Source organism: Patagioenas fasciata, chromosome 5 (genome assembly GCF_037038585.1).
Source record: "Patagioenas fasciata isolate bPatFas1 chromosome 5, bPatFas1.hap1, whole genome shotgun sequence".
Taxonomy (NCBI): domain Eukaryota; kingdom Metazoa; phylum Chordata; class Aves; order Columbiformes; family Columbidae; genus Patagioenas; species Patagioenas fasciata.
This window is the reverse complement of record NC_092524.1, coordinates 43,440,695-43,467,044: the sequence shown is the minus strand read 5'-3', so window position 1 is coordinate 43,467,044 and position 26,350 is coordinate 43,440,695. Positions and strand designations below refer to the sequence as shown.

The 26,350-nt window shown below is 42.1% G+C and overlaps 3 protein-coding genes across 4 annotated transcripts in view; all 3 read left to right on the top strand.

The window, feature by feature from the left end:
* SNX6 (sorting nexin 6) overlaps nt 1-7,211 on the top strand; it is a 28,156-nt gene extending 20,945 nt beyond the window's left edge. For both annotated transcript variants that reach the window (XM_065839948.2, XM_065839947.2), the window contains exon 14: nt 5,334-7,211. In XM_065839948.2, the coding sequence (XP_065696020.1) occupies nt 5,334-5,387 (54 nt within the window). In that variant the 3' untranslated portion in view covers nt 5,388-7,211. The remainder of the gene's footprint in view (nt 1-5,333) is intronic.
* A 228-nt stretch (nt 7,212-7,439) lies between these two features.
* Nucleotides 7,440-13,240, top strand: EAPP (E2F associated phosphoprotein). Its single transcript, XM_065839950.2, has 6 exons — nt 7,440-7,576; nt 8,115-8,296; nt 9,613-9,711; nt 10,068-10,191; nt 11,029-11,151; nt 12,630-13,240. Exons 1-6 carry the CDS (start codon nt 7,503-7,505, stop codon nt 12,892-12,894), a joined length of 867 nt encoding a protein of 288 aa, XP_065696022.1. The 5' UTR covers nt 7,440-7,502; the 3' UTR covers nt 12,895-13,240.
* Nucleotides 13,241-17,252: 4,012 nt separating this feature from the next.
* On the top strand, nt 17,253-22,743 carry SPTSSA (serine palmitoyltransferase small subunit A). The gene is made up of 2 exons (XM_065839951.2): nt 17,253-17,430; nt 20,542-22,743. Exons 1-2 carry the CDS (start codon nt 17,328-17,330, stop codon nt 20,643-20,645), a joined length of 207 nt encoding a protein of 68 aa, XP_065696023.1. The 5' UTR covers nt 17,253-17,327; the 3' UTR covers nt 20,646-22,743.
* The last annotated feature ends 3,607 nt before the right edge of the window (nt 22,744-26,350 follow it).

The window sequence follows — 26,350 nt, the reverse complement described above, 5'->3', positions numbered from 1 at the left end:
AGCCTTCCTACTTCTCTGTGTGTAACAGCTGTCTGTATCCAGCCCTGAGTCTCCCAGAAATCCCCATATTTGGTCATGAATGTACTGGTTATGGGTTTTAGTGAAATTAATAGTCCTAACAGTTGTGCCTGCAACAGCTTTTATTGATTTGCCATATTGGGCTTTAATAAGGGAATGAATCCACAATGCTTCTGTCCTGCTTCAGTCATTGACTCTTCATCATCTCTTGTAACTCACCCTTGCTGAAGTCCCCACATGCCTTGGAGTGGAATGTTTAAAAAAAATGTCTCTATCTTCTAAAGTATCCTCGAAGAATCGCTTATATTAACTCTCTGTGCAGGTCAAAATCTTGTAGTAATTTTCTCTTGAATTCTGACAGCTAATAACTGCAGAAGGCAGGCAGAAAATACTTCATTTCTTTAGCTTTCAACTTACTCGATATGTGCTTCTTGGTGTCCTCAGTTTACCTGGAAGAGCTTGAATTTTTTTTTGCTCTTCTTCATTTGTCACCACAGCTTGTGTTTAAGACACAGTTCTTCAGATAGTCTGTCTCAGTCTGTGACTTACCTTGTCTTAGCAAATTTACCAACAAGGAGTATATAAGGCTCTAACAGAAGCTTTGAACTGTAGTCCTGTTTCTGAAGGTGAACTTTTTTTTTTTTGCTGACCCTTTTCACCTACTTTATCATGGAGCACTCTAAGATTCACTAGACAGTTTTGAATATTTAAAGCTTTCCAATATAAAAGGTCATTTTGAGTAACAGTTACAGTTCTTAAAATATTAACAAATGTTGTGACTTGTTGAATGAAAGGATTTGTTTCTCACTAGATTTGACAGTTCTGTTTTTTTCAAAGCTTGTGTTTTTGTATTTTTTCAAAATTAGCTACTGCAGATGGATCAGTTCGGTGTGCTTTTATTTCTGCAGATTCTAAGTTGGATTACTGCAGAATTTACAAGTGCAATAGATCATATTTTTCAATTTTATATAATGGGAAATTTTCTTATTAATGCTATAGCCAGCATATTTGAGGATAGTCTTATGGATAGATTTTCATTTGTCTGTACAGAGGACTGAAGGACGAAATTGTTTGGTAGAGACTTTCTGAGTTCCATAAAAGGAAGAAAGGTGATGTGAAAAGACTTGGGGTTTTATTGAAATAGCATTGTCCCCTGATACGTGAAGAGCAGTGTTAGGGGAATATGAAGGTTTCTCCTTTTCTCAGAGAGAATGTTTTTGTACTTGTTGCAATGCAAATCATGAACAATGCACCCATTTCAAGGAGGTGTAAATAGCCCTGGTTTTGGCTGGGCTAAGCTGGGTTGTTTGTAGACACCTAATTCCTCTTGCAGAAGAGCCAAAAGAGGGCTTGTAGAAGCAAAAAAAGAGCTCCTTTTTCATGTAGGCAATAATGAAGTCTGATCAAAAGCCCCCTGCTTTAAGGTTCCAGACAAAATACTTTGCCTGATGCTGCAGCAGTCCTTGTCTTTGTGCTTTTGCAGCTACTGGAGGCAGGTGAAGTTATAGCAGCCTGAAGTTTTAGCAGACTGGGAATTGCTTGGCTTGTCAATGGCATGGGGAGCACAGCATTCGCGAACTTTGCAACATGACCTGTTATTCAGGTCTAAATGCACTTTCCAGCAAAAACAGCTGACTCTGAGGTGAAGGGGCTGGGAACAACAGATTCTGCTGCCGCAGCAGGCTTTTGCTACAAGTCTTATTGTTGTGATGTTTGGTGGTTTGGTTTTGTTTGGTTGGGGTTTTTTCCTGCAAATGAGGGGTCATGCAGATGCATTGTCTCGGAATCAGTCTAACCATGTGGCTTCTGGAGTTGCCTGGCACAGAAAGGAAGGAGGTAAAATCTTGACGCAGCAATGGGTACTGGAACTCAGCAGAGAGGCCATCTTTGTCTTTGGGAGGAATTCAGCCACAGTGAAGCTGGCTGCATGACTGTTAAAAATTACTTGCTCTGCACGGAAAGAAAAACACAAATTCCAAAACACAGAGATCGCTGCACTGAAGAAGTCAAAACGACCACAGTGTGGAGAGCAGGTTCTGAGAAACAGCTCACATTTCCTCAGCCACCTCTGGCTGTGTGGCTCTTGAAGACTGAGGGGTGATACGGAAATCAAGCTTTCAGTAAATACGGGATGTTGTATGTACAAATACTAAGTGCACCCTCTCTTCCTGGTTACGTTTATACTACTTCCTTATAAAATACTTTTAATCTGCTAATATTCTTTCACCCTTTCCTGGTTGCAGTTCAAGACTTTTGAAAAAGCTAAAAATCAGAGTGTGGGTTGAGATTGCTTTGAGGTGATGCAAGTGCAGACTACTGCCAGGAAGGATGATGAAGCATGACTCTGTTCCTTTTCCCTGTATTGGCACTATTATGTGTGCAGCTGTGTAGGAAGATGGAGCTAAAAGTTGCTCTGGGTTTTTCTAAGCTTTGCTTGCAGTCTTGTTTTCGCAACATCCCTTGTCAAAATGCAGTTTTGGCTGGGAGGGTCTGGGAATAGAAGAGAGCTGACTTCACAGCAGCAGCACATACCCTAGATTTACTTAAAACAGTTGCCAACCTACAGCTTTAGATTCTGCTTTGTCTCTAACCTATACTAAACATATTGATGTTTCTTTTTCTATGGCTGTTCCATCTAAGTATCTCAAGGTAGTGTTTAGCTTCTCTTTTGCGAGCTAGTCATGTTTATTAATTATTTCATACAGCTGTAGCTAATGTAAGACCCGATTGTTTTGACATGTAGTGCAAAAGCTGCATTTAAACCTATCCAGTATTTTGAACAGTTGGATTTTGGGGTGTTCCCAGGTTCGAATTCATGTTCGAGAAGGGAGGTTTGACAGTTGGTGAAGCTGCTAAGGTTGTAATAATAAATTTAAAGCACTTATAGCCTTGGCTATACTTTTAGAGTCTTTTGACATATGAAATGTAAAATAGCCACTTCCTTCAAATAGAAAATTAAAAAATCTAAACATCTCTTTCCACAAATATATTAATATATATGCTCTTACCTTTATGTTTTTGTTTTTTTTTTTTTGTGGAAAAAGAATTTGTTGCGTTGCTAGCAACAGATGGCTGTTTGGAACTGACAGAAGAAGGGAGTAAGCAAAATCCAGTGCTAAGGGATTTGGTTAAATGCTTTGTCAGCAATTCTTTATTTCCTGAAGAGGATGTTTATGTCACAGTGGTTGTGCCAGTAACTGTAATACCTAGAATTTAGGAGTCTGAGTTGGTAAGAAACACTTTCCTGAACCTGAATTCATAGGACTTTCTCAAGCTATGCTGATATAATTCAAGTGTGTCAGATGTTGCAGCCAGAAAGAGTAATGGCTCATAGCCTCTACTGTCCTTACAGATATTATAATTTAAATAAGGTTGTTCTTGTGAAGTTTGTAAATTTGATCTAATGAAAACAAATGATGTGCCAATTTGGAAAATGTCAGCAGACTGGCTGTCTGAGTCTGGAAATGACTGATGTGTAAAGGACATCTTGACACCCTCTTCTCTTTAGAGTGCTATGCAGTGGCCTCTGAATTGCAAATACACTTAATGCTGCTGATGGCTTTTAAAGAGGTGGCCAAAAGATCACTGTCACACTTTTGTTATAGGTAACATGTGTGCAGTCCACAATTATATTTTACTTCAGACTGAAGTATTCCATTTGAAGACTGATGACTTCAGACTGAAGTGTTCCTTTTAATTCATTACAGATAAAGATCAGCTGTTCAATAACAGACCTTAGATTTAGGAATCTTGTACACTGCAAAGATGGGCCACCAAGTCCCCATGCATCTCACATATATTGAACTTGTTCGTATTGCAGAATTACAAGCCTCTTAAATAGCTTGTGACTGTCCTCTGCCATTATAGGCATAAAAGGACAAAAAGCTGTTGAGGCTGTAACTGAAATCACTGGAGAAGACTGAAAAGCATTCAGTAGACACAACTGGGAGTCTTCTACTTTGAAGCCTTCTATTTAGTTAATTGCTTAATCTGGATTTTAAGAACCTTAATGGGGGATAGAATTATGATTTCTTACCCTTTTGGGGTGAGGGATGAGTGTCCTTCTGCCTGTCTGCCACAGGTCACTTGAAATGCTTTCAACTGTAAATGTAAGAACTAAAATTATTTAGTACTTGTGTGGGTTGTTTATTAAGGACATACAAATCACGGCTACTGACACTGTTTAATTACATGCTTTGTTTGTGTGAAGTTTTCTTTACAGGTTTATTTTTGGATCAAAAAAATGTTTAGAAGGGTAATTGGGCCTTCAGACTGTTTTGATCTTGCATTTTATCTGAACCTGATAGGAATTACTCAACGCTGTCAACAATCTAACTTCGATTCTTGCACAGAGATTTCAGATTTGGGATCAAATCTAGTACAGCTGTTTCATAGTGAATAACCAGTAGTTTGAAGTGATCTAAACATAAACGAATGCACAAACCAATGTGAATACCATCAATACTGGGTGGTATGTGTCTTTTTTTTTTTTTTTCTGGAAAGTAAATCCTGGCTTACTTGGCAATCACATTTGCTTAATGCACAAGAGTATTTTTTAAGTGTCAGTTCAGTAAATTAATTCAGAAATCTGAAAGTCAACCTGTATGTTTTTACAGGAGAGTCAGAATGCTTAAAATAAGATTAAAAACTGACCCATAGGTGTTTGAAAAGAAGGGCAGAAGTTGGCCTTAGAGATAAAGCTTAGTTAATGTTCAGATGATCTCCTGCAGCTCTGGCTGTAATGGCTAAACTCAGCATTGATGGCTAAATCGCCTGGCTAAGCATGTCAGTCAGTTTGTTGTCTTTCAAACAGTCCCTGGCCTTGAACATGAGCTGGGAGCTGAGATGGCTCCTATAGCGAGGAGGTACTGAGTGCTGTGAATTAGTTAACGCTTCTTGATGAATTCATTATTCATTATAATATATTAATACTTCTGCTTTGGGAGTATTTCAGTGACAGAGTAATGGCAATTCTATATAAAAAACGAAAACTTTGTGTCTCTGAACTTCATTGCTAAGACAGTGCTTTGCAGTGAATGGTTTTTGTGGCCAGACTAGATCTTTAGTAAGAAATTTGTGAAGCAACATGCAAAGGATACAAAATGCTTATTTTTGAACCTCACGTTGGCTTCATTTAGTTCCGTGACACAAGGCTCCTACATTTAAAACACTCCTTAAGATAAAAGTTACTTACAGAAATATTTCCACCTGTGTGTTCTCCTTGAGTAGTGTCACTGCTATTTAAAAACCATCTTTTTGCCACAAGCGCAAAAGAAAATGAGGAAATGCAGTTATATTTTTCTTTATTTTCACAGGGTAACTTACAGCTGCTTCAGAGCTGCCTGGCAGTGTTAAACGGTGACACATAAGCTATGCTCCATCCTCCCACTACCAAGGGCTGCCCTCCTCTGGATTTTGTTTTCATGACTTTAAAACAGGCATTTACAGTTACCTGGAGAAAACAGTTGACAAAGTGCACATGAGCAAGCTCTTTCTTTCAGAAGAATTAAAACAAACACCTGAAAGTAGCTCCAGACTATATGAAGCAACAGCATATTTCTTATACAGACATACTCATGTTTATTTAATCATTAAATGCTTTCATTGTTCAGAAACCAAATGCTCTGTTTTTGTGAAAATAGCCAATATAATTATGTTCATGTTATGAATACTATGATACGGCTGCCAATCTTATTTACCTTTGTAAGTAATTTCTGCAGTTCACCATTTGAAGCACATTGTTCAAATGGTCTAAATATTTCCATTAGATATTTGAATATTGTTACTATAATGGCATTGTATACACTGTCTTAGTTTTTTTTTTTTCTGTGTACTGATATCAAAAAACTTAATCTTTTTTTCAATTGTGAACATTTCTTAGAAATTTTGGAGAACTTTGTGTAACCTTTATAACTATGATTTAAAAAGAAAAGCAAATGCATTAGTATGTTTGCCTTAACTTGTAGACTAATCCAATTATTGTAAAATAAACCATGAAATCGATGATTTTTCTAAAATTACGCAGACATTGTATCATCTGTAAGCTTGATATTTTCTAGTAATTCAGATTAATTAGCTTTTTCCTCTATTAATCCTGTAAAACCATTGAGTAAGTATTGGATTGGTCTCACACCAAATACTCACCTGGTAACTTTTCACTTGCATTCTCAGGTTTATCCATTTGCCTGTCCGTTTGTCTGTGACTTTCCTAGCCAGGATACTTAAGTTGTTTTGAGCTTGGTGGCTGACTCTGAAACTGCTTTTTCAGAAATTATTTTCAGAGAACTTCTTGGGTTTCTTTCCAGAAAGGGGAAATAAAGTAGCAGAAGGGAGCTCAAGAACTGCATAAAATATCACTGAAAGGTAATACCGCCCCGCTTTAATACAGAGCAGAAGCTTTGCTTCAAAACTAAAAAATAAATGTAGGCCAGTAAAGAAATGCCTAAAAAGAATCTCTCTCTGCTAACTGAGCTTAAAACTTAAGAGCTATGAATCCAGTTTTGTTTGTTGTATGGCTTTGTCTCTCTTACTTGAACCATGAAACTTCTAAGAGGTGCTGTTCTGTTGTGTAATTTCAGGATTTCATAAAATTAGGCTCTACTTGATGAATTGCTCATCACAGTGGGATTGCTGCTTTTATACGGGTTTGTAGACCTTGAATGAAGCAGCAGAATTTTGAGTGAAGGGGATGTTTGGAGATGCAGATCCGTGTGAGTCAGTGTCTCTGACTACAGACTCCCTGTACTGCTGCATCGAAAGGTGTGGTTGGTTGTTTTACTTTTCCTCAAGTAGGATGAATTGCACAGTTGGTACCTTACCCTGCTGCCTTGCACATCAGAACATTTCGAAGGCAGAGAAGTTTCTGACCTGAACACGCTCTTTGCGCTCTGCGTGGTGTTGCTCACACGTAGCCCCAGGCTTTGATCAGCAGTCCCCGGTGGCTACTGGCCACACATCTGGTGTCTGTCATGTTTTCCAGCACCAGCTACTACAATAATACTGTGCTGTTCATCTTCAGACGTAACAGGTATAATTCCTAAGGAACTCATCTATAAATACACTATAAGGGACAATGATCACAATGTACATACAGTTAACAAAATTGTAAATATTTTAAGTAGGATGTGGGAACAGTTTTTAGATTAGTCCTCGCTGTTCAGTGTTACTAGCTCATTAAATTTTTTTCAAGCCTCTTGGTATTGGGTGTGTCTCTTCAAGCTCCCGCCCGTGTCGCTGTGAACAAAAATACTTAGAGCGCGACCCGAAGACTTGCAGCTCCAAGGGAAAAACGAAGATCTCGGGCAGCCGGTACCCAGCCCGGCAGCGGCGGGGAGCCCCGCGGGTGTTCCGGGGAGCGCTGCGGGGCCGCCCCAGCTGTGGGGCCGCCCTCGCCGTCAGGGCGGAGCGGAAGCGCGGGGCCGCCGGAAGTCGACGGGGCGGCCGGAAGTGGCCGGGTCGGGCTGGCTGCGGCAGTGGTCGCCGCCATGAGCTGCCTGCGGGAGGAGGACGATCCGTACGTGGTGGAAGAGCCCAGCGACGAGGAGCGAGGGCTCAGCAGGTGCTGGCGAGCCCCCGCCGCGAGCGGGCTTGAGGCGGCTTGTCGCTGCCTGCCGGAGCCGGGCGGCTTCCCACCCCCCTGGCCGGGTGCGGGGGGAGCGGCGGGGCGGCAGGCCGGGGCGCAGCATAGCGCCCGGCGGGGCTCCGTCAGGGGGCTGGGCAGGGCTGGGGCTGCCGCCCGGGGCTGTGGGAGCATCGCTTCAGCACCCGCGGCCATTTCCGCCCTTGAAGACGGAGCATTTACGTTTCTGGCCTTACAAGTGCCGGTGTGTGAACAGATCCCAGCTCGGAGCTGCGCTGACCGGAGCCCCAGAGGCACCGGGGCAGGTCACAGCCAGCCAGCAGAAGCTCCTTTGCGTTAAACCCAGAATTTTAACACCAACAACCTGATAAAATATCTTACTAAATACATTTCCCATAAACACACGAATAATGACTTCCCGTGCACCCACACAGTGCAGATGCTCGTTCTCCAAGTGACTCAGTCCATGTTTTAAGCTGGTCGTAATAATCAGGTGTTAACACTTCAATGTCTGCAGCTCGGAAGATGAGGTGGACGTGCTGTTACATGGCACTCCAGACCAGAAGCGGAAGCTGATCCGGGAGTGCCTGACTGGGGAGAGCGAGTCTTCCAGTGATGATGAGTTCCAGAAGGAGATGGAAGCAGAGCTGAACACCACCATGAGGACTATGCAAGGCAAATGGAAGTCGCCAGAAATGGGTAAATCATGCTTATATCTGCTTGCATATCAAATCGTGAGTGAAGCAGTGTCCAGTTAAGGTGTGAGGTTAATGTATTATTCTTTAGCTGGAGGGGGGTGTGTGTGGTGACAGTTGAGTGCTGCTTGATGCCCACAGAAAAATCTTAAAATGGCTGATTGCATCTGCAGAAGTGGTCACTAGGTGCCACTTCAGTGAATGCGTCTACTTCATCTTTTCTAAAGATTTTGATGTTTCTGAACTTCCCATTTCTTGCTTTAATATGATTTCTCTTTGTTGGATCAGTCCCTTTTTTCCCAAGTTGTGCTTTCACCTATATTTAGAAGACTCTTAAGCAGGTTGTGGTCTCATGTACTTTATCTAGTGGCTCTCAAGATTTGGAGCTCTTTCTTGAAGAAAGGTATAGCATATGGTAGATTGAAATCCCCAATCAGCTGGGGGAAAGAAGTCAGGAAAAATATTAATCTCTTCTTCCCTTACCTGCTTGTTACATCAAATAATAAAACTGTATTAAATATATATGTGTTCTGGAGTTTGTGTACTATGGGTGCAAGAGATGAGTGCTTTTGCATTTGAACAGCATATGTTCATTTTTCTTATTACAAAACATCTAGCAAGGTGTTTTCCTGGAGAATCATCGTAGTATTCACTTTAACGTAGGGAGCTCACTCTGCATTCAGTGGGTTTAATAGTTTCATCTGTGTTAGTGGGAAAATCTGATCTGTAGGTTTGGTATTGCAGTTAAGAACATGTAGTGATTTTTATACTACCACATGCATCCAGCACAGAATATGATTTTTGGTGCAGACTGCCTGTGACAGACGTGCTCTGCAATTCATCCAGGTCTTTTTGAACTTCTGTGGTCCTGAAATTTTGAGGCTTTTTTGTGTGAATTTTATTATAATCAAAGTTTGTGAAACAATGTGCTGCACCTGCGTTTCTTTCACATGACTGAAGATTTGTGGAACGTTTGAGGTGCAATGGATTATGCGGGGCAGAGGCAGGCACCTTTGATGTGGCGTCCTCTGTGCCTAAAGGGAGGGTACCTTGGAAAAACTTTCCTTTGAACTGTACCCGAGTTTCTTCTCGGGGGGAGTGAGCAGCTTTGCTCTGAGAGAGCACCTGTAAATGAAATAACACAAGCGATGTGGATGATCAGGATGTGGGAGTAAGTGGGGAGAGCTGTTACTTAACCCACGCAGATAAAGCAGAGCATTTCTGGATAGAGTAGCTTGAAAGCCCAGGTTTGTTCTGGGCTGTATACTTGCTGTCCTTTTGGGGTGTTCTTACCAATTCTCTCTCTAATTTCACACATAGGTACTTCCTCGAGTACTGGTCAGATGGGACCTGCCACCACTTCGAAATACTATGATGACATTTACTTTGATTCTGATTCAGAGGATGAAGATAAAATAAGTAAATGGCTGGGGAAAGGAGAGAGGAGGGCATCTTTACAGTAGCTTTCAGTTCCTGTAGAGTGCTCTTGGGGGGTCAAGGGGTTGTTCCTGAAGGCAGCCTTTTGGAGGCAGTTACCAGCCTGTATTATCTCAGGGTAGCTCCTGCAACTTTATGATGTATCCCACTGTATGTGAGGTGTGTTAATGCTTTGGGGCGGTGCATTTGGAGGAGGGAGGAGCTAGACCTTTATATTTTGGTTTAGATGTACTGCACATATGGAAAAGGAAAACTGAAAACCTGATATTTTGATTATTTAAGTAGAGGATCATCACACGTTTGTTGGATGTAACATATGCTTGCACAAATCTTTCTAGTTACTCAGGACACCCAGAAAAAAAGAAAACATCAGCAGCGTCGGATTCTTTCCAATGATGAGTTGCTATATGACCCAGAAGAAGATGATAGAGACCAAGAGTGGGTAGACTCACAGAGGAGGGGGTAAGAGATTTGAATTGTAGGATGCTTAACATAAACTGAAAAATTTAGATTAAAATGGTGAATAGAGAGAAGCAGCATTTGCTGTCAATTCTATGCAGTGAAAATATTTTTTATTTAGAATTGACAGCATATGAAATGTAAAAGCCTGTAAAAGTTTTATGTGTACATAATGGGAGTTGAGTCTTCAAAATTACACAATTCTAAAACGTGCAATTTTTTAAAATCAAGACTTCCTAGTTCTGTAAGCCAGTTTTATATGTAGATCTCATCTAAACGATGCTGTGAATGAAAAGTTTGTGAGATACTTCAGTTGTTAAATTAATATCTGTTCCTGCTAAATACTGTATTTCTAGTTTTGGAAAACTTTGGATTTAGCAAGCCACTAAATGTTCAGATAAAACAGGAACAGAACAAAACTGCTTTATTGAGGGTTTTTTGAAGAGTGAAGTAGAAAAGTGGTTGTTGCAGCAGAAGTAAAATTCTCCATGTAAATCTGTCAAAAGGGATAATATTAATGTATGTTGCCTGCAGAGATTGCACTTGAGGTACTTGCCTCATCAGAAGAGAGCATTAATAGGCACAAATTCTCATGCCAGCTATATTTGTCTCACCAAATGAAAATTATCTGTACAAAGTAAATGAAAATATAGTGGCATGTGTTTTTACCCCCAGTTTGTTTATGTGCTTTGAGTTACTGAAAAAGATGTCTGGAAGGAGCCGAGTATTAAGTGTTATATTTTAGTATTAAAAAGGTTTGACATTTGAATTGATATGCCTGACAGCAAGAGCAGGTAATTTCACTTTTTGTCTCTCCTTCCTCCTTTCTTGAATTGGTAGGTACCGTAATCAAAGCAGAGTGCGGCCACAGCAGCAGCAGACAGAACCTTCAGCTGTTCCAAATAGTGATGCTGTTTTGAATTGCCCGGCTTGCATGACGACATTATGCCTGGACTGCCAGAGGTAATTAGTGAACCATAAGGAGTCTTTTTATAATGTTTTTTTTTTTTGTTTTTTTTTTCTCAGTAGTATTTTTAGTGTATCCAATTTCATCAATTGATTTTATCAATTCTATCTTGCAAGGTGAGCTGATAAAGAGAAGGCAGGTGTATGTGAATCAGATTTAGGGGTGAATGGAAGTTTGTAAGAATTACAATCAGTTTAAACTGCAACATGGAGATGACGAAGAACAGGGTAGAGCTGAAGTGTAGTGCAGAAGGTAAACTATTTAAAAAAATAATACTTTGTGGACACTAAACAGGCAGTTCAGGCTGATTTCTTTTTCAAAATATTTTGGCTTGATGTTTGGAGGCATAAAACTATTCCAGGTCACTTTTGTGTAAAAGTGCCTTGTTTAGGGAAGGATTAAGCAAAATCAAGTATTCTGACTTGGTTTGGGTCTTAGCAGTTGTGGTTTTGAGTATAGTTAAACGTAAAAGTTCCTGGAAAGCATTTAGGTGAGAATCCAGACTCTGTTCTGCAACTCTCTAGTATCTGACTGCAATGCCACCTTAGTGCTGCTAACCTATGCTAAGGAGAAGACTTGAACTGGGAGTAAAGGAGGAAGAAATATTGCGAAATGAGGAATAAATCCTTGCTTACTGAGTAATTTTGATGACAGAGGATGAAATTCCACAGCAGACTAAAATAGTTGAAGTATTGGGTGCTGTTTTTCACTCGCTTTCTTTTGCTGGCTCTGGTACTCCTTGACCTGTTCTGCAGTTGGGTATTCCAGTTTGCTAAGCTGATAGAAAACCATCCATTTTTATTGTCAGACTGGTCTTTTATGTAACTTGCATTACACAAGCAGTAAAGCCAGCAAAAGTCAAGACAGGACTTCTGCAGCCGCTTGTTGTGTTGGTTTAAGCTGCTGTAAAACTGCAGCCTGAGGGACATTGTGTTGAATTGAACTGAATTGAACCACAGGCCTGGATTTTGCTATGTACTCCAGCCATGCAGTTGTCGCACTGATGACAGCTGAAAATACATTTTATATTTTGTTATAGACATGCTTTTTCAAGTGTGATGTGTCAATGCTTGTTATTTATAAAGAAGGAATTTGAAGCTTGCAAGGCATTTTAGTATATAAATGCCAGTATTTGAGTCATTTGTACTTGCAGTGTCATGATCGTTTGCTTATCATCAGCCATACATAGCAATGCATAATTCTCTAGTACCAATACCATTGTATTCTGGGTCTTTATTTCAGCTTGAACCAGCATGTTAGTCATCTGTCTTAAGGCATTTTTACAATAATTCTATTTTTTAAAGAATTTTTAGTTGTGACTTCCATTCTGTTTATAGAACTTGATATTTATTTGGCTTTCAGCCCTTTGGCAGGTACTTCCTATCTTTAATCGCATTTCCAGTGATGATAACCAATTTCTTGGGAGTAGAGTTTTACTAATGATATGACTTGCATTTTCTCCCCTTCTCCATAGACATGAATCTTACAAAACTCAATATAGAGCAATGTTTGTGATGAACTGCATTGTTAACAAAGAGGAAATTCTGAAATACAGAAAAAAGCTAAAGAAAAGAAGTAAGAAAATGAAGCAGAGCAAAGAGACTACTTCTATACAATCAAATGAGGAAGAGGAGGAAGTGTATCATCCAGTGTTATGTACTGAATGCTCAACTGAAGTGGCAGTAATGGATAAAGATGAAGTTTTTCACTTCTTCAATGTGCTAGCCAGCCACTCCTAATGTGCAAAAGCAGTGGGGGGAGTCCTGCACTGCTTAAGACTGCATGAAGTATCAGAAATGCAGACATGTTAACATTTTTAAATACGGTCTTTTAAATGTACATTTTCATCAGAGAACTTTATAATGGTTGGATTTTTGCAAAGTTTATGAAGGGAATACAGTTAACTGCCTGCATTTGAGAGCAATATTGTTTCACACCATCAGGTAGTTGCATCATTGAGGATTTAAAATTTTGTAAATATAATGTAAGATCTGTGTATTATGATAATTCCCTGTAAATATACTATCCATTATCTCAATATGTATTAGAATTGCTGCTTAGAATAAATACTGTATAGTAACTGGTTCTCCATAGCTGCATTGGTCATTTCTATGGAACGCAGTAGACAGTTCTGTTGGGATGTTGGGCTTCTTTAGCCTGATGTTCTTGGTAGATGTGTACACAGGTAGGTTTGATAAAGAAGGTTTGAGAAGGAAGGAATTGCCATCATGCATGGCGTTTCAAAAAGATGGACCCAGTTTCAAAGCAGTCTTGATTTGAATTGAGTCTATCTTTTTGAAACACTTTGTATTTGGCTTTTGGCCCATTAAGGTCTCAGAAATGGAAATTTTAATTTATACAGAGTGGAAGGTTAGCCAATACTGACTTTGCTGGCATGGATAATTTAAATAAGCATATTAATGCTTAGTAACACAGTTAAGAGTTTTTCATGTAAATATGTATATGAAGAAAATACTGGAAATTTTTTTCTGGGTTTTTTTTATTTACAAGGACACATTTTAAGAAGAAATTTATGGTCAGATCTATGACCACAGACGTAGTTTGTATGCTTTTTCTGTTTCTTTACAGCTTCTTTATGGAAGCATAAAGAACTTCTGCTACTTGATATTTAGACATCTTGCTTAGTCTATGAAACCGCTGCAATGATACCATTGGATCTCTCTCTTCCTCCAGGCACCTCCCAAGAGGTGACCTCTTGATTTTTATTAGTAAGTAATGTCTCCTTGTCCTGGTTTTGTTAAAAAACAAGTTTCTCTTTTAGTGAATTTTGCCTGTCAGCTAAAGCCTTCATATTAGCTGCATTTTCCTGGAGAACCAGACACATGTTTTGGTTAAACCTAGCAATGGAATGCAAACTTATTGATAAGCACGGATGGACATCTCGCGAGAGGGGCAACGAGAAACCGGTGACCAAGAGACTGACCAACGGTGTATAACATTCCATTCACGTGAATATTTCATATCAAAGTGGGAGATCACGAGGATCTCGTCCCTTTTTGCCTTTCTCCCTTTTCCTTCTTCCTCATGGCTGACATTAGGAGAGGACCTTGCTGGTCGTCCCTGCGAACTGAGGCCTAGTGAGAGACTGAATCCAGCTCCGGTTGGCTACAGAGTCCAATCCAGGACTTTGGGTGCTGGCTCTGCAGTTACTGAGACTTTCAAGATTGGTTTTGTATATTTTGTATTATTTTCTCTATTCTTATTAGTAGCATTAGTAAAACACCTTTAATTTTTCCAACTCTCTTCTCTCTGTCCTTCTTTCCCTCTCGATTGCCTGTCCTTAGTGGGAAGGGGGGAGAGGGAGAGGCAAATGGAGGAGGTGGGGGCGAGAGGAGGTTAACAATACATCTGCCAGGGTTTGATTGTCACCCCGCAATCTTAACCCTCGACACTCCTCTTTATAGCTTGTTATTTTTTAACACTTCACTTTGAACAAGGGTCTTTCTGAAAAAAAAATCCCATCTTTATGCTTTTTCTTTTAATAGTACTAGGAATAATTTATATGTGCTTTGAGGAATTGTCAGAAATATTTAAACTCGGGAGGGAGAGATCCAAAGAATATACTTATTTTGTGCCTTAGATTATAATAAAATCTTGTGACTCTTTGGTTACCTTTTGTAGTCCCTGGTGCTGTATTTTACTAATCTACTCATTCCACACAGTGGTACATGAAATTGGAAAGAAACAAATACATTGGTACTTCTGTCACGATTACATGAGGAGAATGCTGACTTCCTATTTTCAAGTCAGCAGAAGCTTAACCTCTGCTTGACGAAGCAGAGAGCTGTTGAGGCAGCTGCTGAATGCTTGCTTGGCTAGTACAGTGTACCTTCCTCTGCACGGGCAGCCTGCAATCAAAAATGAGCCATACTTGTTTTGAGGCTCAGGATCTGCCTGAGGTAAGATCACAGCCTTGTCTTTGTCACCTACAGCCAGTCTGATGCGTGGAGTGCCTGACTTGCATAACCGCGGCATCATCTGAAGTGGGATAAATGGTTGCTGTGTGCCATGAGCCAGGAGGTGTACATGGAAAATGCTGAACATACGAAGAACTCTTTGTTCTTAGTAGAAGTATGGAGAAGCAGGTGTGATGGAGGGTACAGTCCATGCTGTAGGGCATGCTGGCCTTCGTGTAGCTGTCTCCATGTTCCAGGTGGAGCGTGGAGGTTCTGAGAAGCACCACGTCAAGGGTCTTTGCACTGAGCTACTGGAAACATGAGCATGCAGGAAGGTAGTTCAAGGGCTCAAGTGTTGATGTGGAGGCAGCAGGAGGAACAATAAGTGGTGGCAGGTCCTAAGCAGGGGTAGAATGGGAGAGAGGGAAAACTCCATACAGAGGAACACTGTCAATTTTCCTAAGGGGCTAACTAGCAAAAAACTGTCTCGTGAGTATGCATGGCACTGCAAAGGCGTAAGGGGCTCGGGCACCACCTGGTAGCTTAGGGCAGATGGAGCAGGAGATGTTGAAGCTGGCATGCCTCAGCCTTGCATTTCAGGTACTTTCTTGCTGCTGCTTCTTGCTTGCCCTCTCACTTGAATCACATAGCTGCTTCTTAGGAAGCATTGGAGCAGGCAGGACTGGGACTTGTTTGCCCCATGTTGATAATGTTTTTGCAGCTTTGAATGGGACTAATGCTTTAATTGCACTGAACATCCTGCTTGTCCTTGAACTTTGTACGTGTTTATGTAAAAAGGAAGCTTTCATGATTACCACTGCTTTTTCAAGCAGCAATGTCAACACAAAACTCCTTCAGCAGCAATTGCAACAAGCAACAGTGGTCTTGGGTAGGGGCAACAGCTCCTGTAACCAGTTGTGTGGGGTTATTAATCATGTGAATGCTCTCTTCTTGTGCTGAAATAAATCTGCATGGATAAAGTGTGTCTACGTGTCTTCTGGTTGAATTAAATCCTTTTCAGATTCTGTCACACAAACTAGTAGAGCATTCAGCTTTCTCTGCCAGCTGGCTTTCTTTTTGACAGTTATCTCCTGGTACTGTAGTTGTATTTTGCAGCTGTGTAAATAACTTGTATGTTTATCCTCCTGTGACTATTTCCTTGTTTTTCATTGTACTAATAGCACAGGTGAGGGTAGGGGCAGGGGGGCTGCAAGAGCAGAATTGCACTGCTGAGTGACCTAATTGCAAATTGATTTACTAACCAGGGAGAGCATATTGGGTCGATACCAGTTTCTAATCTGTTGGGCACACTTGGTGTGTGAGGTGCTGGTCAGTGGACTGGCCCTGGTGTGTACAGGCTGCACCTCGTGCTCCGCTTAGTCACAGTGCCCAATTGCCACCTATGTCCCCTTCCAGCAGATTTTCAACTAGTGCCTTCTAAGATAGATTGCCAGCATAAGCTGCCAACAGCCTTTCTAATCGTGCAGTCCCAGGCTGAATTTCTCCTTATCTTGAGCTGATGGGCACTCAGGAAAGGGGTGTGCCACACCCACTGGCATCTGGCCCCAAGTGCCCCAGGGAAGTGCAAAGTTACCAACAGTTACAGCTAACAGTTCATCCATTGCCTCTTCGCTTTTCCCATATCATGCATATGGTATTGCATATCATCCCATATGGTATTGATCTCATCAGAGCTGGCTGATGGGGAGGTCTCTATCTAGGCCCCGGTACTGGGTGGGCTTTGACAACTGAAGACACCGTAGGCTCCTACAGAGCGTTTTCACTGTGCTTCCCGCAGGCCCTGCCGAGCTCAGTCTTCGGGTCTTTTGTAATTCCCAGAAAGTCAATTTGAGTTAAATAGGATGACAGAAAATAAGCTGCAGCATTATCTCCTCGGTATGACTCAGAGTTTACCCCAAGTTCACAGTCAGCCCTGTAATTTAATGAGACCGGACACAGACCGCCGCACGCCGCTGGACTGTGCCGTTCTGCGGGTGGGGCGGTGCGGGTGCCGGTGAGTGGCCCGCCATGCCCCGGCACCCAGCGCTGGATGAGACCCGCCGCGGGGACAAGCTCAGCGCTATCCCCCCTCTCTCCACAGGCCGCTGCGCCTCCCTGTCGGGGCAGCGGCGCCCGGGCGCGGGGCGGGGCCTGGCCGCAGCGGGAGGGCGGGCCCCGCGCTGCCCCCGCCCCGTCTCGGCTCGGCCTGGCCCGGCGCAGCGCCGCTGGCGGGCGGCGAGAGCGTGTGGCGCGCCATGGCGCTGGGCTCGGCCTGGAAGCAGATGTCGTGGCTGTACTACCAGTACCTGCTGGTCACCGCGCTCTACATGCTGGAGCCCTGGGAGCGGACCGTCTTCAGTATCCTTCCGCCGCGGGGCCTGTGCGCGGTGCTGGGGCCGGGTCTGCGCTCCCCCTGCCGCGTCCTGCTCGGCGGCGGCTCCGGGGCGGGTGCGGGGGCACCGCCGGCCGTGCTGCTGCCTCCCCGGCGGGTGCGGTGCCGGACGGGCCACCTGGTGCCGGGGAAGCGGCTGGGCCGTGTCGCGCTGAGGGCGGCTGGGCGCCGGCGGGGCTTTCTGGGGTGAGGCCGAGGGGCGGTGGGAGGAGAACCGGGCGGGGCCGGCCCGGGGGCAGCTGCTCTGCTCTCGCCCCGCGGCGGGAAGGGGAGCGGCGGCCGCCGCCGCCCGGGACCGGCTCGTCCCCTCCTGGCAGGCGGGGACTCGGGCTCCTCGGTATCACAAACTCGGGTGCAGCCGAGCTGGGCAATAACCCGCATACTGGTGATGCCCGTCCTGTCACTGGGCGCCTGGCGGTTCGTGCTCGGGCTTCAGTTTGTGTCTCGAAGTTATTTCCCCTTTGATTTTTCTCCTGTAGTGTTATGGTAGTTCTTTTTCCTGCTTTTTGCACTGAAATCTCAAGCTCTCTGCTCAGCACAGGTGTATTTCACGAATTCTTTTCTGTTTTTGCCTAGCGGAATGGAAATGTGCATGCTGCAAACCCTTGCAAGCTTACGTCTGCATGGTGCTTTTTCTTTTTTATTTATGACTTTTATTAGATGAGTATTTAATCCTCAGGCTGGTAAATTCGTTTGTCTGTTTTGGAGTGAAAGAGATTGATAGACGCTTATGTGAAGGTATCTGTATAAAGACTATTTATAGGTTTGCTTCTTTACCCAGCCCTTTCACACAGTCAGTATGTTCTCGCAGGTGTTCTTATGGTATCACAACTATTTATCTTTTAAATGTGGCTATTTTGATCTCAACTTAAAATGATGTCTCCTGTGAATGACCCTGAGCCTTCTCCAGTTAATGCTGAGAGGCAAAGAGAGAAATTAATCAAAATATTAACAAAGAGGAGGGTGTAAGTAGTAGTGAGAAGCTGCTTTTACTGAGATACTGGTCAGTTTTTGTAAAGGAACTCACATTTGTTAGATAAAGTGGCTGTCAAAGTTACAGCTGTATGATCAGACATTATTTTTCATGTGTAAAGTCTGTAGAAGTGGACATACCTTAGTATTTTCAAGTATTCACAGACTTAGTGTGACCATTGTTTAAGTAGGGGTTCTTACCTTCAAAATGTGCCCCTTGCTAACATACCTTCCTCTTTTTATGCCACGTCTCTATCACTGAGGAAACTTTGTCTTTGCTTTCTTTGTAACTGTATTAGTCATAAGTATTTTTTTCTTTTGTATTAACTATGCAGCTTTTTAGCTTGTGCAAAAAAATACTTAAAGTGTGTGTGTGCATGTTTACTTTTTTAACATGCTCATATTGCAGTTAAGTAACTGCTACTTAACTTACAAGTGGCACAAGTTATTGCTTGCGATCTCGAGTCAGCAAAATTGTTTTTTGTCCCTCAAACTGGCCGCTTTTGCTGCCAGGTGTTGTGGAGACACAGTGGCCGTGGGAGTTGTTGGTGTGCGCTGCTGCTGCTTGTCCGGCTGCTGCTCGTGCTCCAGAATCAGAAGTGAGCACTGGTGTGGAAACGTGGAGTTATGAGTTGACCTTCATTTTAGTATCTCTTACTGTATAGTCTTCTGGGACTAAAAATAACACCAAGCAGCTAGTGTGCTCTAGTAAGTACAGCTAATACCTCTGCTCTACCATGGAGATGTCGGTCATAGAGCATTTGTTTACATGTGTGCTGTTGTGACTTGATTTCTTGAAGATGCAGAGCGTGTGCAGCTCAGCTGGTTTCCCCTGTGGAAACTGAGTACTGCTGGTGGGTGTTATCATGCTTGTTTATCTCCAGTGCTTTTTATAGTGTCTCTGTATAAGTTTACTGAATCTCTGCAGGTAGTTGGGTTAAATCAACAGGTTATTGTTAATTTTGGGTACTTCTGAATTTCTGGAACCTTAAACTTTGAATGCCATAATTTCCTTAGGCACAGCTTCAGAAACCCTAGAGTTTGACAAAAGTCCAGTTGTATGTATAGATTTGAAGGTGTCGTTCCACTTCTCTACTTGCTTCTCTAAGTTTTACAAAAGGTCCTGGTTAGGAGTTCAACTCATAAAGTGGTCATTTGAAGATTGTTTAGCAGATAGCTTCATGTGAAGTTTGTTTGGTAGTGCAGTAATGTAGTGTTTGTAGTAGCAATGGGTGTCTGTTTGCTTAAGTGCAGATGCTTGACTCAGAGCCATACTGATGCTCTGAGGTTTTGTGAGTGAAATAGTTAGAAAGGTGCATGTCACTACGTTACACACACTTTTCACTCCCCTTGCTGTTTCTTTTTCCTAAGCACTGCCAAACAACACATAAATTGAGCTGCTTGCCCATGAACAGGGTCTGAGCATAACATGCAGGTGGAGAAATAAACCAGATGATGTAGTGACTTAAAACCTGGAGGACGCTGGCAGCTAGAAATGGTTTCCTGACCTGATTACGCTAACAGTACAACTTTCACACCAGATGTGTTTTGTGTAGCATAAATTAAATCTATTGAGTCATACTGTTCTGACAAGTTGAACTCAGTATCTAATGCTGTCTGTTTAAAAATGGGCAGGTTGTCCACGAATAAGAACTTATACTCAATGCAGCTGCTCATATGATTGTGTGTTTGGTTTGGTGTGGTGGTGTATGTGGGTTTTTGCTGGTTTGTTTATTTTATTTTTTGCAATGGTTGACTTTTTTCTGCTTGGTTGCAAAACTTGCTTAACACCTAGGAAGTTGCTTGTAAAAACATGTATCTTCTCGATGTCCGTTTTCTGTTTCTCCTCCACCCTGTCCTCTGTGTGCATGACAAGGCAGTGAATAAGTTGCAAGGCATCCTTCCACAATTCATCTCCTACCAGTGTTCTCGTTTTCAGTGTTCAGCTGGTTCATCCTGCAGCTACAATTGCTGAATACAATTGACTATGTCTGATTTAAAAATGTAATGTCGTAAGGTAGTTACCAGGAAAGTTTTGATGCTATAGTGATGTGATGTGTAATTCACTTCCGATTTTAAATGCTTTTTCCTCAACTGTAATTCAGATTCCATGCTAGTTTCCATTGTTGGAATGGCGCTGTACACGGGCTATGTGTTCATGCCTCAGCACATCATGGCGATATTGCACTACTTTGAGATTGTGCAGTGAAGATGAAGAACATAATTTCAAGAAGTAATCGGGCTCTGAAATCTGGTCAACAACGAATGAACCTCTTAGGTTTAACAAGATTTCTACCAATGTCAGAAAGACACAATTATGACTCTGAAGACTAGAAGTGAGATGTGTAGAGCAGGGACGTGAGATGTCCCCTATGTTGTGTTCATTCCTTTTAATTTTGCAAGATATGCCCTTGTATAGTAGTTTTGTCTACTTTAACATTGTGATTGTACTTTGATATCAGTATTTTCTTAACTTTGTGACAGTTTCAATATTGCACTGTGAAAGCTTTTCTTAATTGTAATTTTGAGTAAATCTTAATTGCCTTCTATTTTTAATCAGAAAGTCATCTTATTAAATGGGGCTTAAAGCTTTTGCTATTGTATGGTATGTATTTGCCTGGATATTTCTATTAATGCGTTTTGTAATAAAATACATCTAGATTCGTATTAGAGACATGGATATATTCATCTAATTCTATTTACAAAAGTTAGTTTGTATGACTGAACTCAGGTGTACCGTTTGCTGTCCAAACTTTGTTCAACAGTATATTTGTGCGTATCACCTAAACTTGGAATTAGTGATTATTTCAAGTTTCTGTATTCCACCTGGTGGAGGAGGGCGGAGGAGATGAGGCGTTGAGATGGAGTGGAGGCTGCATTTGTTTTGTTTGGAGTGGTGCTGTGGTTTGGGGGCTTATCGAGTGGGGAAAAAAGGACTTTTCTTTGCTGACATAGGCCCATGTAAGGCTTTGGGATAGCATTTTAAACCAGACCTGTTTTTCTAGGTACCAATTAAATTGTACTTTTACAGGATGATTTATTATGTTCCAATGGTTATGGTTTCTGCTAATTTTCACTCAACAGTGTAACTATGTCTAGGTTTTAAGGGGGTTTTCTATTGCTGCTAGCGTTCCAAATGTGTTCTTGCTACAAATGACCAAAATACAGGGGTTTAAATGGACTTGAGTTACAACTACAGCAATAAGTAGCTGAATACTTGGCTGGAGTCCTGTCTTTTGTTTTTTTAATAGGGATTTTTTTCAGTTTTGTATTCAGAAATGTAAGATGGTGACAACCTAACTTTCCTAAGTGGAGGATTTTTTCTGTTGTTGTTTAAAAAATAAAAGTTTAAAAGCAGAGCTTTGATGCAAAACTTTCTTTGAGGAGTTAGTGTGTTTGTCAGTGCTGCTTGCTTTCCTCAGACCTTTCCAAAAGGCAAAAAATGGTACTTGACCGAAGAATTGTGATTTTTTTTTTTAATGGCTTAGTGAGAATAGATACTGTTATATCTTTTATGCAACTTCTATTGAAATCAGGAATTATACCTAAATTGTACAACTAAATTTTTGTCTTTTAGGTTTATTTAACTTTCTCAAATGCACACTCACGAGAAAGGTGTTTTCCCCCCCTTTGTATTTAAGAACTTCACGTGTATTTGGTTAAAAACTCTGTTGTCATCTTGAAGCTATAAACAGTGGGTCTTAAACTTCCTAGGTGAACCCCAGCTTTCCTGAAGTTGGTAGGAGTCTCCCACTAAATTAATGCCTCTGCTTATTAATAACCGACTATCTAAACATAGGTAGGTGTTTTGGGGGTGGTTGTATGTGAGTATTTTAAGTATATATGGAGATAACAATAAGTTAACACACTCTTTTTGAAGTAATGTAGCATCGATTCCTGCTGCCCGCGGACTATATTGGTACTGTGATGTTTCTTTGCAAACTGCTACTGTGATTGATACGTATCTACTGCTGAGAAAGGGATTTAGTTGTCTGGCTGTGGGGGGAGGCCCTTCTGTGCTGTGGCATTAGGAATGTTAAGCATGATTTTTAGTTATGGAACGTTTTATAGAAGGGCTTTGGTACACCAACTTTTGTTAGCTGTCTACGTTTTGTTGAGAAAAAAAAGAATAACCGCGGTCTCCAGACACTGGTGTTATGCTGGAGTGGGCTTAATTGAAATCATATACTTGAATTCAATTTGCTAATTTGGGTATAGTCTTTTTCAGCATTTCTTCTTTTTAATTATACTTTGTTAAAGATGGAATAATTTCATTAATAAAGTTTTATGTGTTGCTAGAGTTTGAATTTCTAGAAGAAAGTTTCTGCAATGTGTCCTTTTCATACAGTTGATCTAGTGAAGAGGTGGTTCAAAGGGTGATAATTACAAAGCAGAGTAAGTTTTCCTTTTTAAGTAAGACTGCTGGCAGGGATTTAAACATTAAATTTGGATAGTAAATGAATCATAAGGCTACCAGGTTGTTCTCCCAGTGCAGTCTGCTTTATTGTCATGTTGGGGGGATCATCTCCTCCTTGCCATAGAACAGTAAGCTTTTTCTGTGCAAGCTGGGGGTCACAGGCAGTTTAAATACCATTTAGAGACAGCTGATGAATTACGCTTCTGTTTAAACAGGGTGATAATAATTGAACCATTTGTACCCTAGATAAAGTTGAAAAAAAAAATTATGAGGAATGAGGAAAAAAAAAACAACCTGAGAGCCCTGCAAGTGGCTTTTTGTTAGTCTTTTAATAGTGATATCTCTTGGGGTTTAGATTGAGTCATCGGAAATAGGTGTTTAAAAATGCATCAAGTGTGTTACAGCACAACTGGCAGTACCAGCTCCATCAGGCAGCCCCCACCTGAGGCTGGCAGGGGCTGTGCCCGCGGCATCGCCCAGCTTGGGGGGGCTTGCCATGCTGGCGGCCCTGGCCGGAGCCCCAGCCCTGGCGGCTCCCAGAGTCTGCTCTGCAGAGGCACGGGGGCTGCCAGGAGGGCCGGACGCTGGGGAGATAACCATTAAAATCCTTTGCAGTATGAGCTGCCATAACCCGAAGAGGAAACTGAGATGCAGTATTGCAGAAAGACAGTCTGCAGCCAGAAATGGGTCCAGGACATGTGTGTGTATGTCCTGGGTCAGTTATATTTATGTGTGTGTGTATATATACACATACATACACCCCTTTCATTTATATACTTATATAACCTGTTTATTTCTTGTCAGAAATCATTACCTAGCAATTACTTTGGAGGCACAGGCTGGTGTGTGTTGTGGTGGTTTTTTGGTTTGTTTGTTTGTTTTTCTGGTTTCTTAACTACTCTGTGAGGAAAACACCAGAGAACCCTAAATTGAGACCTCCTTGGCAAAAAACACATTTGTTTGTGGATTTGTGTAAACATTCAATATTAGAAAGAAGTGGTTGTGAAAGGAGCATAGCACTGTGGAGTTCAACCTTGTGCAATCGATGTGCATGGAATTAACTGCCGGCTGGTGCGACTGCTGTGATGTTGTGAAGGCTGCCCTGTTCTGTTCAGGGAGAGCAATGACATCTGCATTGTATGTACTGAAGAAGGGGCACCTACTGTTGGCAAATCCATCTTATGCTGAGGTGAAGAGACACTATTTGAAAAGCTCTGATACTGTGGGATGACTGGGATGTGCACAAAGCGCTGGGGACAGCACCCATCCTTGTCACACCAGAGCATGACACTCTGGGGCTGGGACCCCAGGAAAGGTTTCCAGTGTCTCAAGTTCCTTTCACCTGCTGATTTGCCCATGTTTCCAACAACTGCTATAGTGGGAAAACACTTCCTTCCCTTCTTGCTGACATGTTACCCTGACACCGCAGGTTGGTGTGAGGTCTTTTTGTTCGTTTTTAGACATAAGCTTGAAGCTTTCTATGTGGTTTGTATTGTTTCTCTGATCTGCTAGGTCAGCCTTAAATAGCAGTCATCACAGTGCACTGTAGCTGCTGTCTTTTCTGCCTTTTGTTTGTGTAGTGGTGGTGTAAGGAGAAAATCTGTCATCATACTCCAGAGCTGAATCAAACTTCCTTTGTCTGGAATGGAGAGGAATTAAATTCTAGATCAGAACTATCCCAGCATGGAGTTTCAGCAGAAACCCCTCTGCTTTTCTTAAACTTAATGTTCATTACAATATCCTCAATCCATGTGAAGTGTCATGGCGTGATTGAAAACTGAATAATTATGACCATCCACTCCCTGAGAGTTTGGCTAGAGAAGAGCTGAATAGGCCCTGATATAAACCTGATTCAAACACTGATCTCATTTTTGAAGTATCATTAAAGTAAAACTTTTTTTTTTTTTCCACAATAGTTTTGCAATTGCCACAGGTGTCAGTCTCAAATGTTTCAGATACTTACAGTTAAATAAAATGGGGAATTACATTATGCAATATCTTATCTCTAGATGTTTAACACTGCGTACAAAAGCTGGGAGGCGGCCTTGGCTGCACGTCAGGCGGTGCTGAGGCTGTGTTGCTGGCGCACCTCTCCACAGCACTCCGTGGATTCAGTGACCACCCAGCATGTACGCTTTACGCAGTTCAGCTTACTCATGGGTGGACTTCTTCTCCTATTGTAAAAACACAAAGAAGCCCTCAACAAAACCCCCAACCAAACTGACTTTAAGGTACTGGGTAGAACATTGTTTTATAGGTTACACTTCTTAATTTACAGAGTCACACATGGAATCACAGAACGTTAGGGATTGGAAGGGACCTCAAAAGATCATCTAGTCCAATCCCCCTGCCGGAGCAGGAACGCCTAGGTGAGGTTACACAGGAATGTGTCCAGATGGGTTTTGAGTGTCCCCAGAGTAGGAGACTCCACAACCTCCCTGGGCAGCCTGTTCCAGTGTTCTGTTAACCTTACTGTGAAGAAGTTTCTTCTCAAATTTAAGTGGAACCTCCTGTGTTCCAGTTTGTACCCATTACCCCTTGTCCTATCATTGGTTGTCACCGAGAAGAGCCTGGCTCCATCCTCATGACACTCACCCTTTATATATTTATAAACATTAATGAGGTGACCCCTCAGCCTCCTCCAAGCTAAAGAGGCCCAGCTCTCTCAGCCTTTCCTCATCAGGGAGATGCTCCACTCCCTTCATCATCTTTGTTGCCCTGTGCTGGACTCTCTCCAGCAGTTCCCTGTCCTTGTTGAACTGAGAGGCCCAGAACTGGACACAATATTCCAGATGGGGTCTCACCAGGGCGGAGTAGAGGGGGAGGAGAACCTCTCTCAACCTGTGAACCACTCCCCTTCTAATACACCCCAGGATGCCATTGGCCTTCCTGGCCACAAGGGCACAGTGCTGGCTCATGGGCATCCTGATGTCCACCAGGACCCCCAGGTCCCTTTTCCCTATGCTGCTCTCTAACAGGTCATTCCCCAAATTATACTGCAACCTGGGGTTGTTCCTGCCTAGATGCAGACTCTACACTTGCCATATTTCATCAATTTTTTTCCCTGCCCAACTCTCCAGCCTGTCCAGGTCTCTGGATGGCAGCACAGCCTTCTGGTGTGTCAGCCACTCCTCCCAGTTTGGTGTCATCAGCAAACTTGCTGATAGTACACTCTATTCCCTAATAGTGAATTAGATGATTATATACATGTACAATTTATAAGCTGCATCTGTTTATGGATCAGGTGTTTAGTCTTCATAATACAAGTGTACTGAAGTATGCTTTAGTTTGGAAAGAGCCCTGTCAAGTACCGGAGACTCTTGTTTTAAACTTTCAAGAGTTCCCTGTGCTTTGCTGTTGCTAAGATTCGTGGTGCAGAAGCATTTTGGAGTCCGTTAAAGAGATTCCACTTCCCTCTTTGGAGAAGACTCTCTGTTAATGGCATTCTTCATTCTGGAGGACTTTTAAAATGAGTTACAGTGATTCTAATATAAAAT